The following is a 12,368-nucleotide window of genomic DNA, read 5'->3' as shown; positions in this document are numbered from 1 at the left end:
CAGGAATATGGAGACGCCAGAGGGGAGAAGAAGAAGAACACCAGGGAGGAGATTCACCGATGTAGTGAAGGATGTTAGAGTAATAAAGTCAGAGACAAAGGATAGGATGAGATGGAAGGAGATGTGGAGACCCTTGAAAGAAGTGGTTGGAAGATTATTTTACAGACAGCTTTGTGTTTCTCCCCTCCACCACTAGGATATTTCATTTGACCATCAATTTGGAAGAAGATGCCACAAGAACACAAAGGGATTCCTCTGAAAATTACTCAACAAAGGTTGTTCTTGTGTCAGACTGCCTGCGCCGTAAAAAAGGACATCAACATGTCAGGAGACAATAAATCTTCAGGAAGATTTTTTACTGCTTTGACTTGTTTTTCTGTCAACCCACACATTGTTCTTTTTGAGCTTCATCCAGAGCTTTATCTTACCTCACGTTGTGGGAGTCTTCATTTCTTTTATCTGACAAATATCACTTATTCCAATCAGGGATAATAATACACCACTGACCTGTGACACTTGTTAGAGGGGGGGATGTATGACAGCAAAATTAATTCAGTCCATAATATGTATTTAGTAGAAGCAGAAGAAATGGTTAACTGAGCCAGTTTGAGACATGGACCAAATTGTGATGGTTAGACGAATCTCAAAAAGTGCAATTCTTTTAAGATCTCCAGTGGTCAGTATCAAAAGTGGTGAAAAGCAGGAACAGTAACAAGTGGACAAGGTTAAGGCTCCTTGATGCACAGAGGTTCGGAAGTGTGGTCCAATCTAACAGAAGTGACTGTATCTCAAATTTCTGAAAAAGGGAATTTTTCTGGCAGATGGTTCTGATAGAAAGATTCAGAGAGCATTGTAGTTCATTGCATGCGCACTAAAGTATGCCTGATTGGTGTACGAATGGTTTTACTTTCCATTCTCCAGTAGAGTCACTTAGTGTGTCGCTATGCTTCATGCAGCATAAATGTTGTGAGCCCACTGAGAGAAAAGGACAGTATTGATGCTCTGCTGTTGAAGTTAAAGTAGGAAATATATAGAGACCTGTTTGTCTTTAGTAAGACAACTGAAAGCTGTAAGACGTGCATTTTGCTGTTTTTAATTTAGCAAAATAAGTATATAAAAATTGCAAAGACACAAATAAAAATGATATACTTCATTAAACCACACATTTTGTTTTAGGAGAAAAACATCAAAGATGTCTGGAAAGAGTCATTTATATAGGAGCTCCAGAGAAAAATGAAGAAGTAGCAGCTAGTGCTCATCAAACTGTGATAAAGTGACAACAGCAGCTCGCTAATGAAGGAAGGGATGCTTACACCAAAACCCTATTTTTCTTCTTTACATACAGTGATTGCACATATTCAATGTATTTATGAAGGAAGTTCTTTACAGAAATTAACTATGATAACAAGATAACAAATTGTCACCTCTATTTTTGAATAAATACCATAAGTGCAGCTTTATTTTTCGAAAGAGTTTCTGCTTGATTTTTTTCTCTAAACCCAATCTAAAGAACATACAAACTATTTTCCTTTGTAGTTCATGTCACATAGATCTTGTCATATTCTGCTCATTTCTATCTTCATTATTACTAAAAGGGAGTCTCCTAAATCTATTTTTGTGTTTAGATTTCTAGTTCAGTTGGATTCAGTTGTCTTAGATCCTTGTTAGTCTCTTCACCTTTATTTGTAGTTTATTTGACTCTTAATTCAGCTCCTTTGTGTTAATTAGTCTCTTTCCCTCAGTTTCCCAGCCTGCATTGTGCCACAGCTATTCCTCCACTCCCTTGATTAGTTCATCTGATTCCTTTGTCGTTTTCCACCACTGCCTCACTGTATACATTGAGTGGATTTCATTGTTCATTGCTGGATTCTTCCATTACTCTGCATGACCCATGATTCCCCTCTAAGTTTCCTTTTCAATTCATTATTAGAAAAACTCTTCAGTTCTGCCTCAGTCTCTGAACTTGGATCATTTATTAAACACACAACAAAATCTTCTTTTTTTTATTGCATTTCTAAAATTAAACCTCTTACTCAGAAATGTTTTTCTAAAGAGGTTCTAACCACTGTTATTTTGTAATTGCAAAAGAAAACAGGGGCACCATATTGGTCCCAACCCAGGGTACCGCGTCCTCCTGAATCCGGCCGTGGCTTCATGTCTGTGTTTGCACCCTTACATGTGATATGCTGAAAATATTAATAGGAGTTAAATGTGGGCACATTCTTGTTTTTTTTACTCTCGATCCAACATGTGAAATTTGAACAATAACAAACATGAAAACACACAAAGAAAGAGACGCGTGCAACACACCACACTGAACTTTGCAAGAGTGCAAAACTGAGAGTAGGTCTTGAGGGAACAGGAAGCTGGCTTCCCTCCTCCCCCCTTCAATTCAAGCCCCCCACCCAACTCCGCCGCTTCCCCCACCTCCTCCCCCTCGCTTTCCTCCCTCCCTCCTCCGGCACCACGCTATAGCAGGGAACTAGGCAGGCCAACTTGCAGAGTGCAGCTCAGCCTCGATAGCGGCTGCTTCCAACTGGGGCTTGTCGGAGAGCATCGCACTCCCATGTGCGCTGCTGTGCCCGCTGGATGTTGAAATCGCGCCGTGCGCCTCGCCAGGAGCCACCATGTCCAACCCAACCCACGACCCGTTCTACTCCTCTCCGTTCGGACCTTTCTACAGAAGACACTCGCCCTACATGGTCCAGCCCGAGTATCGGATCTACGAGATGAACAAGCGGCTGCAGACGCGCACAGAGGTGAGTCCGCCGGACGTGGCCGTCACACGAAAACGGGACACTGGAAGAGGGAGAGTTGGGAATGTCCACGGAAGGGAGGGAGGGAGGGAAGAGTAGGGTTTGGAGAGGGAGATAAGCTGTGACGGTCCGTCATTCAGGAGACACGGATGCCAAAGTGCCAAACATTCCTGAGGTGAAAGTAAACAGCAGCGTGTGAAGTCCACGCTGCAAACACGCAGCACTTATTTTAATCTTGGGACGTACAGGTACGATTTTTAGTGACAAAATAAAAGGAGTAGTGCAGGAGAGGCTTACATGTGGCAATTTAAAGTGCTAAACTGCGTTGTACAAGTGTCACCTGTGATGCACCTTAAGCGGGAAACTCCAGTGAAATCAGGATTAGACAGTTTTAATGGAAGACACAGGTTTTAAAAGGGGGTGCGCTTAGAGGAAACTGAAGAGTGGGATTTAAAATAAAGAAGTCGAATAAAACTATCCGACTAGGCTGCAGTGACTGAGGTAAAGTAGATCCACCACCTCATGTAACCTATTTCATTTGCATACATTTACATATTGCCTGGCTTTAAAATATTTCCATAAACCGTTGGAAAAGTTCATGGAAGAGTTTCTGCTAAAGCGCAAATCCACCCTTCAACCCGTTTAAGCCAAACTTCCTCAATGAAAGTGGTTCTGATTGCAAATTTATGATTGCACATGGGGACGAATTAATTTCGTGTCAGTCTCCTGATGTTTCAAGTCGTTGGGCGCTAAGCGTGTGTGGCGTTCAGTGTCATCCAGCCTGAACCTTTGGTGATCCCACTGTGAGCTGCATGGAGAGCATCTGTCTCCGGCAGCTGTTCCGTCATCACACATGTGTGAATCTGCAGATAAAAAGTTTATCTGACATGTCAAGTTTAAAAGAGATGGACATCTTAAGCAAGAATCAATAAAAATCTTAGTTTTAAATGATCCCACATTGTTATATTTTATTGACTTTCCTGTTTTTTGTGTTTCAAGATTTCACCATAAAAATATTAAAATGTAATTATATGTCCAAACTTCTGCTTGTACAAAAATGTGGAAATTTGCTAGCAATTCTAAGATGCCAAAAGCAACAAATTCTTATCATACGGTGTAAAATAAAACAGAAATGTACCTCAACTACTCCATCACTGCATATTTCACTTGCTGTGCTTTCAATTTCTGATTACCATTTAAATATTTGGCAATTTGGATGACTTTCAGTCTCCCCAAGCGGACACCTCATATAGATCTTGACATTTTCCTAAAGCTCAAGACAAGTGGTGGGGACATTGTGGAGATGTTAAAGAAAGAGAATAATTTGTGTTGATGGCATATTAATATTGCCGTTCAGTAATAACAAGTCATTATCAGGTTTTTGCAATGTAATGTAGTTCTATAATAAACTAAATAATCAGCATATTGTTTCAGCTTTTAATATGTTGCATTCAAATTAAAATTTTACATATTTGATACTTTAAATCAGTTTTTTAAAATAAAATGCTTGAAACCAAATTGTGCTTCCTGCAGTTATTTTTGTCTAAATTCGGGCTCCAGTTGAGTTACTGCAGTCTCTTACAGAATGATGCTGACTTTCCAGAGGAGGAACTTGCAACTTTAAGCAGACCGACCAAAGCAATGTTGCTGAGATGCAGCAGCAGCAGCCTCAGTCTGATGCATTATTCATGCAGAGCCCCAGTGGACCTCAACTCCTGTAGCACACATACCCAGAAACCAAGTGCAATCACCACGCACACAATCTGAGACGCATGGACATGTAGGCACACGTTTCCAGACGTTTGCGCAGGTCTAGGTGCACTTCCATTTAAACCAATACTTTCACCTGCAAATATATTTATATATTTCATCTTTTTGTTGCTGTTGGCTTGAGTTGCATTTTCAGCCTCCTCTTTGTCTTTTTCTTTCTTCCTTCAGTAGTCAGGATATACATCATGTGCTTCGTGCATATTGTTTGACTACTGAAAATTGTGTTCTGTAGGAGAGAAATAAAAGCCTTGAGTTTTGTTTGAATCCAGATGTGCCATATAGCGGGGTTCAGGCTTTTAACATAATTATATCATAATTATTCTCATGAAAGCAAAACCCAAACCACAATTTTACCTAAAACTGCTTCATTTAGTGTAGAAAATATCCTTAACTTCATAGAGATGCTATATTTGTGTCCTGTATCTTAACTAAGACGTTGAGGGGATACATGTCATACTTTCCACATGAAGCTGCAGCCGTTTATGTGGTTAGCTGCTGGACCGGACCGTGCATGAGAAGTCAGTCTGCCGCTTCCCATCACTGAACTTTAAAAGACAGTTAATAAACTAGACCATGTGAGCAGAAGTATGAGGGTCAAACAAGCAACTGGGGTCTTTGGAGAGAAATCTGCAAAAGATGTCTCTAAGTTTATAGACAGTACTGCTGGGATTAAATTGCTGTTCTGTTATTCTCTGACATAATTAAACTAATCAGGTAAAAATGTATTGATCGTTTCTTTTGCTTCTTATTCTGCTGGCACATGAATTTAAGAATTATCATTTCAATATTCATTTATGTTTAATTTCAAAATAATTTAGTGTGCATTATACTATTTTGACTTCTGGGATCTTTGGTCTTTTTTGTGTGAATAAGCTGCAATAAAACTTAAATAACGGAAACTCAAGCAGATTTATGTGGCATGAAGTAAACAAATCACTGCTGCAGACCATAATGAAAATCTCCAGCATTTAACTAGATTTTAAAAACTGGGACAATTCCTAGTACGTATGTCATTTCAAGAGGAGATCATTTTAGACCTCCTTTCTTTAAGCTTTGCAAAAAATATTACTACCCTGAAACCTCTTTTCATTTTGTCACATTACAATCACAAACTTCAGTGAGTTTTGTGTGGATTTCATGTAATAGATCATCACAGTTTAATAACTGTATAAGGAAAAGGACAAATTATTTACTAAATATATTACAAAGTATAAATGTAAAAAGCTTGGTTTCTATTCATCCCCATTTACTATGAAACCCCCTGAATAAAATCTAGTGCAACAATTTGCCTTCAGAAGTAATTTCAAATGCTGTATATAATTTAATCCCAATCAAAATCCAGCTGTTCTGTGACACACTCAGATGTTTGTTGGAGAATATCGGTGAACAAACGTCAGGGAGAAAGTTGTTGAAGTTTAAAGCAGAGATCGGTTCAAAAGCAAGATCCCAAACTTTGAACATGTTGCAGAGCATTGTTCAGTTCATGGAAAAAGTATGGCACAACTGCAAATCCACAAAGACATGGCCATCCCCCTAATCCGGCAGACTGGACAGGAAGAATGTTAATGAGAGGGGTCAAATGGTTGAAGATCACTCTGGATGAACTACAGAGATCCACAGCTCAGGTGGTAGAATATGTGGACAGTGTAATTATTTGTCATGCATTCTGCAATCCAGTATTGCAGAATGCATACTGGATTGCAGTAAGTTTTTAATAAATGAGGTTAATAGAATAGTTTGTAACAAGTCAAAAAGAGAACAAAGAAAAACATTTGTGAGACGTTAAGATGAGACCAGAGTTTTACCTTTTGGGCTACATGCAAAACTCTATTTCTGATGGAAAACTATTACTTTTTAGCATTTGGAAAACAAACCCCTCAAAAGTGACACTTTCTGATGGCTACATAATGCTTTGGAGACGTTTTCCTTCAGCAGGGACCGGAAATTTGTTTAGAGTTGATAGAACTAAAAACAGGACAATCAAGAAAGAAAACCTGGAAAACTCATAGGACCTGGACAGATGTTCATCTTCATGCAGAAGTGCTTCACTAAACAAACAACCAAACAGAAAGGTTGACACGTCCCCATTTAATTCTATTTGAGGAGTTTTCCCAACACTTGAAATTTTATTTCAACGGTGCTTTCTATTTAATCTTGAGATACAGTGCAAAAAATAATAAGTCTCAGTATGTTCAAATAGAGGTAGAGGCCATATTTATAAAGACTTGGGGAAAGATGGTTCTGCAAAATCCCGACTCGAGAATTGGATACATGTGCATGCCTCACTTTTCAGTGAAAGTTTTAAAATGAAAAACACATTGAAGTTTGTGACTGTATTGGGTTTAAAGTGTAGGAATACTTGTAAGAGGCACTGTGGGAGTGCATGCTAGAGCGTTTTTCAGAAAAAAGTAGGTTTACTAAGTGAAAATGAGGTTTAATTTTAGTATTCAATGAGATCATTTACTTGTGCTAGTTGAATATTTTAATGGTCCAGTCAAAAATGTTAACCTTACAAACAGATGCTTAATGTAGTGAAAGAAGTGGAATTATTGGCTGCAACAAAAAGCTCAAACTGCACTTGGCAACCTGCTGAGGCTAAAATGACTCGGGACTACTGCTTTTGCTGTTGATATGAGTCGGTCTTTAATCGGTTCTCTTACTACGCTGCCGTTTGGCACCGCCTTCTGGAAAAGTGCTCCAAGAGTTGAGTGATGTTAATCCTGCTTTTTGAAATTCTCTCAGTTGTCATGTGCATAGGTGGATCTATGAATTATTCTGCTACTGATGCAGGCAAACAATAGTTGGAGCAGACTCACCTATAGCAAAATATCAAAATAGATTATTGTAGTACTGAATAATGACAGTTGTTAAAGTGAAGTCAGCAAGCGGAAATACACACGCATTTGCTTGTCTGACATGAGAAATGCATTAGAGCTTCTTTATTTGTTCTGACATTTACATTTGACTGTACACACATTCACATCAGTGAGGTTTGTTTCTTAATCTTACAACAAAATGTGTCTTTATTTAACTTGATATGCATGTGGGTGGAGAGATATAAAATGTAGAGCAGAGCCAGAGCTAATGATTGCACATATAATCTATCCTTCTGTTGCTTACAGTCAGTTTTATGTTAACTGGTCAACATTATTTCTGGTTTTCTGTATCTGATAGTCTGCTTAGAAACTACAGCCAAAATTATTGGAGTTTGTTCAAAAAATAAAATAATAATGGATTATAAGGGTAATTGTTTTTATTGCAATTCCCTTCATTCTGTGCTTGTTAGTGCTGCTTTGGATGAATATGGGCTTTGATTCGAACATCGACTGAAGCATTTCGTCGTGGAGTTTGCATGTTCTCCTCTGTGCCTGTGTGGGTTTTATTTGAGTACACAGGCTTCTTTCCACATTCCAGAAACAGACACTGTTGGTTAATTGTTGTTTCTAAATTGACCTTTTGGGTGAGGCTGTTTGTCTCCGTGTTGGTTCTCTAAATGGACCTGCAGCCTGTACCTCGCCTCTGTCCCCATGATAGTGGGGATAAGCTGCAGTCACCCTGCAGTGCTCAACTCTGTATTTCGGGTATTAAATTGAATGCATTACAACACAAACAAGTAACCATTCATTCATGTATTTAATATCTTAATCAACTAAAGCCAAGGAGCTCAAATCTATGGCGTGAAGGTGCTGCTAACATTCAGGTCAGTTTTGTTTTAATAGAAGCCAAACAAAACGTCGCACAATTTAATATTCTGACTCATTCATATCTGAAAAAACGGACTGTTAAAGTTCAAACCTAAGAAATAGATTAACAGTTTCATTAAGAAGAAAAATTTGAACTTGAAGTCCTTTGAGTCTTTGCAATAAAACCACAATGGTTTGAGGGCTGCTGTTGAATCTTGTTCAACAGAATGTTAGGCCTTTTACATAGCAAATCTTTATACTCAGTTACATTAATGGTAATAAGGACACAAGGGATTTTAGTGTGGTGTCTTTTAGGAATTCTGATCCTTGCAACATTTCTATAAACATTTTGAAAACCTCCAGAAAATTCTTAAGTTTGAGAAAGGTACAAATCTTACCTGAGACTATGTTTTCTATGCATAGTCTCAGTCTGTGCTAATGAATGTTCACTTACCTCAACATGCAGATTGCTTGAAATGGCTCCAACTAATGGCAGGATGCACTTTTTTGTTGCAGTTAGACACTTAGAGAATTGAACTTTCAGATGGCCAAGTGATCCTTAAATATTTTTGATCCATCTAAAATGTATTTTATGATACTCCAGCATACATGTCTCAATAAACAGCGTGACGGTAAGCTTAAAGGTCAGCAAAATATTTCTTTGAATTGCTCTCTTTAATCACCAGTTTTTCTATTACTTGTTTAGGTTGTTTTATTTAATAGTGATTGATGTGAATTTATTTGCATGATCTCACTGGGGGCTGCTTTTAGAGCATAAACCTAAATCAGGATTAGGATCAGGAAAAGATTTGACTAATTATTCAGTCAAATTTTTACACTGCCTTTTCACTGCAGCCAGAAAAGAGCAGATTTACATTTAAGTATGTTTGTAAACTGAATATTCTTATTATAACATTTCCACAGCCAGGTTTATGTGTAGACTAAACTAACAAGAGGAAACATTTTTTGTTTTCTTGACTTTGTTGAAGAACTTATTTGTATCAGCAGTTCTGTCTTTATTTTAATCTTTTTTGCTTTTGTTAGGACAAACAAGAAGAAATAATAACGTGGGTATTAAAATGATTCAATATTTTTGTTATCTGATAAAATAACTCTCTCCACCACTGAAGGAGAATAATTTATCCCAGTAAATTAATGCGACATGCTTTGTTGGGTTTGTCAGTTGGACTCCTGCATTTTAGGGAAACTTTCCTCAGTACGCAGATAATATTTTCTCGGTGTGTTTTGTTTTCAGTAACAACCTTTGCATCTTTCATGGAAATATGGCTTAATAAAAGCCAACAGTGCAGCTGATCGCATGTTTGTCTGGGATCAGAGCTCACCTTTGAACTGAAACCTCTGCTGCCACTAAAGCAGACCCTGGTCCTGTGATTACTCAGGGTCTGTTTCTATCCCAACCTTATTACCTACTCCATTCATACTTATTACCTGGCTGGCTGTATTTCTGTGCCAGACCAACTGCTATCCCATTACCTTCATTTTAGTGAACGTGAACCTGCGCTGACCTGGCAATCTAAACAGGCTGTGATGTGGGTTTGATGCCATGCATACGGTGTGACCACATTGTTTCGGTGCTGTCGCGCGGAGGGCACAGACCTCCGGCGTTTGGAGGGAGCCGCGCTGATTTGTGGGGGAATTCGACACTTAAGCATATGCAAATGTACAAAGGCGGATTAACATTCAGAGGAGGGGCTTGGTCGACCTCAGCTGGTGCAGGGCCATTAGCATAGAGGACATTAATATTCAGCGGCAGAGAGCGGAGACGCAGAATAACACTGTAAGTAAAACTACAACACAGAGGGAGAAACAGGAGGAAAACAAAAGCATTTTAATGGAGCCGCTGCAATAATACCCGGCAGGCTGCATTCAGAGGCTTCGCTGCTGCTGCTGACAGTGGGTCTAATGGTCACACTCCTCCTCAGCAGATAGACATGCGATCAGTAACAATGATTGGCAGGCCTTTTATTGGATTCTTGTGTCTATTGCACATAGTTAGTCTCATTCTCATTATTTAAATGGGCCTGCAGACCTGACTCATTGGCTTCTCTGTGGAACTGGGGGAACTGGAGTGTTCATTATGGTAAAATCCCTTGTTCCTGTCAGGAGCAAAGTGGATCTGTTCCCATCAGCGCAAAGTGTCAGATTGACATGAATAGGCTTATGGTGTAGAGGTCAAGTTGGCAGTGTGCTGTTAGGTTCACATGGAGGGATTAAAGATGAGCCACCAAGAACACAGCCAGAGGTTTATGTTTGAGAATCTGCCTTCCTAAGACATACTGTATATTGTGGCCTTAATGGAGGCTTTTACTGTCTGTAGGTCATATGAAAACTGACATGTATTGAGTCTGATATCACCGTTGTACTGGAAATAAAAGCTTTATAGCACCCACCCAAGAACATCTGGTTCTTGTCTTCAGCTGGGAAGTTCGCAATCGGCGTCCAGTTAGAAAACTGCAGTAGCTCTGATATTACTGGCTACAGCTCCAGTATGCAATGATGTAAACCTGACACCTGGGAAGACATGCTTACATCATACAGAAATTTGCTTTTAAAAAACACAAGTCTAGAGGCAAAGGAAAATCAGCCATCAAGAAGGAGACTGGATTGAGTCACAATGCAAGGCTTCATGGTCTCTGGCAGTTTGCACTCTTGTTTTTTCTTGTGATTCTTTTAGGATGATACATTTTTTTTATTTTAATTTAATATAATTAAGATTCAGACATTCCTTAGTAGAGTTGATGATCCTTGTTCAACTGATGAACGTTGGTCAGTGCTGATTTTAATCACTCAATGATCCGTTTAATGATTATTTTAACTGTATAAGAAATATGTCACATTACTCTGCACCGATTTTCCCTCCTACACATTAAATAGCGAAACAAAGAAAAAGCGACACAGTCTCGATATGTCAAAAATGTCGTGTTTACTTCGCTTCACTGAATCAACAGCATTATTTTTATTTATTCCTCTATCAGCTGAATCTCTAATATGCTCCATTTTTATGATTCAAGGCTTATTGACAAAGAGCAGCCGTCTGCCTTTGTGGGCTTGTGAAACGTCGCTCAGTGCTCTCACATTAAAAACAAAGACATTTTGCATTTTCATAATTTGGCCAGTCACTGAAAGGACTGAATCACATTAATCCTGCGTCTCTTCGTTAAGTCCCCGGCAACATCCGCCTCGCTAAATTAAAGAATAATAGTGCTAAAAGGTGAGCAGGCAGACTGATCATTTTGAAGGGACAAAGTAACCTTATCCACAAAAAGCTGGTGTCAGAGCTGAATACTTCATGCCTGTTTATTGCTTTTTTTCTAAGAAAGCTGTTTTTTGGTGTGAAATCTCTGAATAGAGACAGAAATACATAAAATTCAATTTACCGTCTTACAGTAAGTTTTCTGTCTTGTCTTATTCTATGGAACACATTAGAAAATAGTTTAAACACTCATGATCAGTCACTGACATACAAAAATGTAATTAATTATTAATTTTACAAAAATGTAACCAACAACTAAGACACACACAGCTTCTAGCTACTACTTGACTTTCTATTGGATCTTAAAGCTCTTCCTTTATATTATATAAAATTACTACTTAGAGATAAATATAGGTAATTGAAACAATATGTGACCTAATATACGAAATGGGTATTAAATATTTGGACTAAAAATGAATAATGTATAAAAGTGTTAAGAGTAAAACCTGCTTTTCTTTCTTTTCTAAAATACAGTGAATGTAACACCAATGTGACATGTACCTCTTAAATATGCTGTTGCTTTCTAACAACTATGTTTGTAAATTACAATCTAAACAGACTTGCCATTAATTGAATGATTTTTATTATTCCATCAACTTTTTGTTTTTTACTTAGTCACAAATTGAAAGAAAAATGAGGGCATGTTTATAGATTAATTAGTTCAGGGATACTCAGACTGTCTTTACATTTTATGGTCCATCCATCCATTCATTTTCTTCCGCTTCATCTGGGGTCGGGTCGCGGGGGCAGCAGCTTCAGAAGGGATATCATATCATGGTTATAATCATTAATCAATAAAAGAAGAAGTAAACATTAATCAAACCAAAGACCTGCTTACTTTTAAGTAGAAACACAAAAATCAAAAGTATAATTGATGCTAATGCT

General features: G+C 38.3%; 1 protein-coding gene across 4 annotated transcripts in view; it reads left to right on the top strand.

Annotated features, from left to right (window-relative positions):
* Positions 1 to 2,464: 2,464 nt before the first annotated feature.
* The window catches only part of ldb2a (LIM domain binding 2a), a 98,744-nt gene continuing 88,840 nt past the window's right edge, over positions 2,465 to 12,368 (top strand). For 2 of the 4 annotated variants that reach the window (XM_008421092.3, XM_008421091.3), the window contains exon 1: positions 2,465 to 2,759. In XM_008421092.3, coding sequence (XP_008419314.1) covers positions 2,628 to 2,759 — 132 coding nt within the window. In that variant the 5' untranslated portion in view covers positions 2,465 to 2,627. The remainder of the gene's footprint in view (positions 2,760 to 12,368) is intronic. The other 2 variants (XM_008421093.3, XM_081611872.1) reach the window with 1 other exon arrangement.

Source organism: Poecilia reticulata, chromosome 10 (genome assembly GCF_904066995.2).
Source record: "Poecilia reticulata chromosome 10, P_reticulata-male-v2, whole genome shotgun sequence".
NCBI classification, from domain to species: domain Eukaryota; kingdom Metazoa; phylum Chordata; class Actinopteri; order Cyprinodontiformes; family Poeciliidae; genus Poecilia; species Poecilia reticulata.
Note: the sequence above shows the minus strand (reverse complement) of the source record. Positions and strands in the feature narration are given on the sequence as shown.